Source organism: Giraffa tippelskirchi, chromosome 1 (assembly GCF_054371585.1).
Source record: "Giraffa tippelskirchi isolate mGirTip1 chromosome 1, T2T-mGirTip1v1.2.pri, whole genome shotgun sequence".
NCBI lineage: Eukaryota > Metazoa > Chordata > Mammalia > Artiodactyla > Giraffidae > Giraffa > Giraffa tippelskirchi.
In genome coordinates, this window is record NC_137275.1 from 157289206 (window position 1) to 157295978 (window position 6773).

Below are 6773 nucleotides of genomic sequence, written 5' to 3' on the forward strand. Positions count from 1 at the left end.
GACTTAGTGGTTTATTATTGATGTCGGATGGGTGGTCAGTATCTCATACTGAGGAGATGGTGGCCTGAGCCTAGAGAAGCAAAGTGAACTGCCTCCCGCAAGACTTCATCCTCTTCAGCTCCTTGCCACTCGTGGTATGCTGTTCAACAGCCTTATTTCTAATTCTCAGTCTGACGCCTGAAACCGAAACCTCAGAAGCCCCTTTGAAGAATCATATAAAATTCTGTGTCTTATACATATATGTTTAGTATATATTTACCTGCCCACAGAAGAAACCATTAATTGGATATTGGGAGCAAACTTGTTGCAAAATATATCAATGGAGTTTTAACACTAGAAATATTTTATATAAAAGGACCAGGCATAATGACATGTTAAACTGTTACAAGTAGATTTTTGGTCTTTTGAGTAAAGATGGTCTCATCCCCAGGGACCTTAGCAAGCCTTCCAGCTCCTGTCCTGCCTGCCACCAGCTTCCTGGTTCATGGGTGTGTAGAACACTGAGGATGGAACAAATTGGCATGACATGTTAACAGTTTTTATATGTAATAAGAGCAGATGAAGCCTTTATTGCCAATGATAACTTACCAAGTACCCATTGTTCCTTGGTCCTCAATGATATGCATTAAGAAGCTCATTTATTTGTTCATTTTCTTGGGTAAAACAACAAGCTGATGTTAATCGTGAACTGAAATAATTTTTCTCAACAGGGTATGTGGCTCATGAATTTATTTTGGATACAAGACCCTTCAAAAAGTCTGCAAATATTGAGGCCGTGGATGTGGCCAAGAGGCTTCAAGATTATGGTGAGTGGTCTCACAGGAGAGACCCCCTTAAGGAGAACTGCTGACATTTGTGCAGCTGCCCATGCTGGCTATGGACCACAGACTGAATGTGTTTGCACCATAGTAAACTGATCCACAGGGTAAATGGCGAGCCGTAGACTGTGGGTAAAGAAAAAACTTTCCCTATCGCCCCACTGATTCTGTCCTTTGAAAGATATTAAATCACATATCTTGAATCCATAAACAGCTAGGAAAGGAGTCTTTATTGTTAACAAAATTTAAAATCCCAAAGAAAATGATTGCTGTCCTCTGTCCATGTTTCTGGTAAATTATTTCACCTATCCCACTCCTAGTAGACAGAGAGGGCCATGAAGAGGTAAGTTGGTGTGATGGTAGAAGAAGTGGAGAGCCTACGGCACGTAGGAGTATTGGATGAATGGCATTTGAGTTTTATAGCCACCTCAGCCGTGGCATAACTGTTTCAGCTGCTGCTAGAGATGAAGGAGTAGGTGCACCTTGTTTTCACAGAGATGATGCAGTTTTCTTTGAAGCTTTTATTTTTTAATCTGTGTATTGTTAGTGGATGTTCACTCAGCACAGGCTTTATTAAAATACATTTTCTTAGTGACATTAATAACATCAAAGACTCTTCAATTCTCAGGAAGGCTAAGTTGGGGAGAACTTTGCTTTTTGATGAATGTGGAGTCTTATCTGAATTTTAAGATGATTTGAATGACCTCTTTTAATAAGGAATGTGAAAACTTTAATAATTTTATAGTTTTACTACCATAACAGGAGTCCCACATAATGATTCATTTCCTCCCATGAATGAATGATCTTATTATGCAGAGTTACCCTGATAATAAATGGGAAAACCAGAGATGGTTTTCATTAATGAAATAAGCAGTTGCTTCAGAATCTCCTCTTGACCACTCCTGTGACCTGACTTAACCTCCCGGCTAGTGACTGATTCAGGATGAGGCTTCATTTCTGGGCTGTGTGGTCTCGTTCCCACATCTGACTACAGCAGCATTTACAGGGAGGGAGGCGGGTGATGGGGGGTTAGAAGAGAAGTGGTATTTGGAGTTACTGCCCAGTATTCCCAAATTCTGTTCTATCTACAACCTTGATATTTTGATATTTAATAGAGTGATAGCTACACTTGCCATAAGCCCAGGATGTGTCTAGGTGTCTGGCACATAGGAAGCACTCAACAATTGTGTTTAACAAGTGAGAGAATAAGTGAATGGCTCTAAAAACAAACAAACAATGAAGATGACAACACAGATTCTGGGTCTTAATCACACCTACTGAATCAGAATTCCAGGGATGAGGCACAGTGATCTGTATTTACAAGCACTTCATGGATGAATCTTATCAGGTGTGTGAGGGGCACCCTGCCAGAGGGCAGAGATTTCCAAACTTAACTTTGTTTAACTTTTTCTTTTATATTGGAGTATAGTTGATTAACAGTGTTGTGATTAACCTGATTCTGAGTTTTTAAAGGCTCATACCTTGGATTTCCTGAATCAGAGTCAAAATCCAGGAATCTGTGTTTCCATGACAACTCAGATGGTTCCAGATATGGGAACCACTATTGCAGAAAATATTGGGCTGAATTTGCTCATTCATGGAATTGAGGTTGGACCTAATGGGTAATGAGATCAGCTTGTTGTTTAAAAAGAAAACTCTTTCTGATTTGGGTGACACAGTTATATGCATTTGTCAAAATTAATTAAATGGTACTTAAAATTTGTGCATTTCACAATAAGTAAACTATCACAAAAATATGGAAACAGATATTGAATTCAGATATGGAATTCTAGTTAACGATATGCATGCTGAAATGTTTAAGGAGGAAGTGTACAAATGACTGTAACATGCTTGAAAATGCATCAAAACTAAGGCAAATGCCTCAGATATGTGATAAGAATAGATGACTGTGCTTAGTCACTCAATCATGTCTGATACTTTGCAACCCCATGGACTGTAATGCATCAGGTTCCTCTGTCCATGGGGGTTCTCCAGGCAAGAATACTGGAGTAGGTTCCCATGCCCTCCTCCAGGGGATCTTCCCAACCAAGGGATGGAACCCATGTCTCCCACATTGCAGGGATTCTTTACCAGCTGATATGTAATAGGAGTAGATGACTAGATACATGATTAAGCAAACAGAGCATCATTGTAGAAGCCATGTAGGTGTATGGATGTTCACTCTATAGTCCTTTCAACTTACCAGTATATTTGAAAAATTTTGTAATAAAATGTTGAGAAGAAAATCCTTTAAACAATGCAGGCATGACTCTAAAGCACCCCATGTAATGATGCACACCAGAATTTGGGAACCATTGACCTCCAGGGCAAACTTAGTTGACAGGAATATCAACCTAGGAGCTGTTCTTCATCTTTTAAAGTTTCACAGGAAAAATTGTAAGAATTGGGAAAAAGTTGTTTTTGGCTTTTGTCCAGGAAATCTCTCTCTTAATCATATTTTGTCAATTCGTCTTAATAATATGTGAAAACTTTTGGAAACATAGAAATACCTTCAGCCTGTATTCAGTGTAAAGGCAAAGACTTTATACATCCTGGCCAAGACTCAGTTTCCTCATCTGTAAAATAAGGACAGTAACACTCACATCAGGGTCCTTAATGCTTGTTACCTCATGATTTAGCTTTTGGCAGCCTATTTTAATTTCTTTTAATTGCAAGTAATACATGAACATTATAAAAATATTCTAAAACACAAGGTAAAATAAAAACCCTAGTCTCATTTTCTGACAATAATCCTGTTGAAATTTTAGTATTTATTGTTCTTCGAAACAGCTTCCCTCATAAAATATTTACACATATATATAAAATATGTATATAGACACAAGCATATATAAATTAACAAATATAAATTTAAATACATGGAATGGTTGCATATTTATTGCATGGATACTCAGGAAAATTTGCCTACCTGATCCTCTACTGTTGGATGTCATGTTATTTCCTAAGCTTTTCTTCCATAAACAGTGGTGAAGTGAATCCCTAGACATATACAATAGCAAACTTTTCAGATTATTTTCCTTGGAATAAATTTTAAGAAGGGGAGGGTCTCTTCTTCCAAACTGGGGAGGTCAAAGTTAGTGACACAAATTCCCCCATCTCCTTGGCAGGATTTCATGCCCCCACCATGTCCTGGCCAGTAGCAGGCACTCTCATGATTGAGCCCACCGAGTCGGAAGACAAGGCGGAGCTGGACAGATTCTGCGATGCCATGATCAGCATCCGACAGGAAATTGCCGACATTGAGGAGGGCCGCATCGACCCCAGGGTCAACCCACTGAAGGTACACAGGCACCGGTACTTTATCTAAAATATCCCAGAGAGCAGAAAACAGTGTCTGAGTGGGGTGCTGGCAACCTCTGAACTCTTACTGGAAGATGATATCCTTGCCTAGAATAAGACTGTTCTTCTGAGAAGATACATTCATTACCTGAAAGTTTAAATCTTGAATCAACACAGCAGTGGTTACTCAAGTATAATGTGGTTATTTCTGATATGTTCTAATTTAAATATCTGTTTAGTGGTCACTTGGTGGTTTTATATATTTGTTTGGTGCTGTTCACCCCACAAGGACCCAGTTGGCTGTCAAAGGAGGGAGCAGAGACTGATGGACTGTATAGTTAGAGAAGTCTTACCATTCTGTATCTCTGTCTGATGCTCTCTACTGAGATTATTTACCTTTTACACTCTGGATAAAGATATTCTCATATTGGAATAGTTGGCTCTTAGCACAACCAGAGTGGTGCTTGGCCTGAATGTTTTACCATGTTTATGGCCTATATTGGAGAAAAATTTGTTAAACATTGCTTCATCTCTTCAAAACTATGTTCCTTTTATATCTGGTCAGAGCCTTAAGAGTTCTGTATTAGGTCCAGTCATTGTTAAGCTGAGGGATCGTGAACTGAAAATACTGCAAAGGTTGTGGTTGTGTCGTTATGGCTCCAAACCAGAGAAGCAGTCTGAGATGTAGAGAGGAGCTCAGACACATTCCAGAGCTGCCCCGCTGAAGGTGGCAGGCTGGGACCAATGGCTGGCGGGAAAAGGCTGGTCCCGTGCAAGTCTCGTAGGGTAGTGGAGGAATATAATATGATTTGTTCTCAACGTTTTTTCTCTGGGTACTGATGATTCTTTTAGGATTGAGACAATTTTTTAAAAAATGGCAATAGATGTCTAAAAAATATAATGCTGAGATACAAAAGCAAGTGGAGGATAAAACACAGACAGGATACTATAAGTTTTAAAAGTAGACCAAACTAGGCTCTATGCAGTTTATTAACATATACAATAATAGTATAAAGACATGAGAATCATGACAACCAAATTCAAGGTAGAGGCTGGCACTGGGGAAGAGGACCAGCAATAAGATGGAGAAGGGATAGGCTGGCATGGTCAACCATATCTGTAATGTTTCTTACTTTAAAAGCTTAAGCAAACATGACAAAATGTTGATTTATGTTGGGTGGTAAATGTGTTTATTATGTTATTGTAACTTTCTGATATTCGAAATATTTCACAATAAATATTTTCCTACCAAAATTTCCTTCCCCACAAACTGAAACAAAACAACCACCCTCCATCTGTGGGCTTTCATCAGCTCTCTGGCCGACATGATGAGCAGAAGGGGAAGGCAGGCTTCTGCTCTGACCCCTCTCCCATCCATTGTCTCCATCTCAGATGTCTCCACACTCCTTGACCTGCGTCACATCCTCCCACTGGGATCGGCCGTATTCCAGAGAGGTGGCAGCATTCCCACTTGTAAGTTCTCCTCTGAAGCTGGACATGCCAGCTGGTCCAGGTTCACGTGCGTATGAGGGGCCATCACCCACTCCGAGGGCTCTGCTCTTGCCGTCTCCTCACTATAGTGACCATATGTAGGCCACCTTCGCAGAACAACACAGAACACAGGAATTGGCTTTCCATGTTCTGAGGTCAGAGCGCCAACCATAGGCCTGGAAATCCTCAGGGCGCACAGTGCAGGAAGACCAAATAAGAGTCTGTCTAGTGGGTCAGTGTTTTCTACCATCATCCTTTTAATTCTTATGTGAAGGTGCTCTGCAGTCTGGTGGAGCAGGGATGGGAGATTTGGAGGGATGGTAATGAAGGAGGTTGGATTTTAGCTTCTTATACTTTTTGAGTACTTGCTGGGCCAATGATATCTCAGGTTGTGGGACTAGCATTGCTGTCTCCTCCCCACCCCATCCTCCACCCCTCCAAGATACTTCTCAGAATATCCCAGGTCATTTCTGTCTTTTGTCCCCTGCAGCCCTTTGTGAAACCAGAGAACAAATTCTGGCCAACCATCGCCCGGATTGATGACATCTACGGAGATCAGCACCTGGTCTGCACCTGTCCGCCCATGGATGTCTATGAGTCCCCCTTCTCTGAACAGAAGCGGGCCTCTTCTTAGTGTTCTCTCCCTAAGTCCAAGTGACTGACTTGATGTGCTTTGGAGCATCTCATGAAATATTTCACTTTCCACCACAGACTCAAGTAGGGGTTTTATATACTGTGTATATTCTCTCAAGGTAAATGTAAATACAGTTAGCACAGTGGGTGGAAGCTCATCGCTGGAAGATGGATTTGCTTCGGTGCCTCTGCTTCCACACATAGCAGTTGCCTTGATTGGGACCATTTAGTTTTTTTTGCATAGAAGATTCATGGTGTGCTAGTAACTTTAACTTCAATGTAGCAAGTTTGAAGATGTTATAGAGGCTATACTGGAGATCCAATAGACATTTTTATTCCAAATAAGTCCTTGTGGACTGTGCCATCTGTGGGAAACCCCAGGGCAAATGTTTACATTTTGTATACAATGAAGAAATCTTTTTCCTCCTACTAATTTACTCAATCTGTAATAGCATTTCTGAGTGTTTTCGTTTTTCCATATATGTAGATTTTAAGTCTGCAATTAATATTCTAATAAAGGCATTGCAATTTGAA

General features: G+C 40.4%; 1 protein-coding gene across 7 annotated transcripts in view; it reads left to right on the plus strand.

The window, feature by feature from the left end:
* Window positions 1-6773, plus strand: part of GLDC (glycine decarboxylase) — a 154189-nt gene extending 147416 nt beyond the window's left edge. For all 7 annotated transcript variants that reach the window (XM_081500577.1, XM_081500569.1, XM_081500586.1 and 4 more), the window contains 4 exons: window positions 711-806; window positions 3944-4116; window positions 5508-5588; window positions 6097-6773. In XM_081500577.1, coding sequence (XP_081356703.1) covers window positions 711-806; window positions 3944-4116; window positions 5508-5588; window positions 6097-6240 — 494 coding nt within the window. In that variant the 3' untranslated portion in view covers window positions 6241-6773. The remainder of the gene's footprint in view (window positions 1-710; window positions 807-3943; window positions 4117-5507; window positions 5589-6096) is intronic.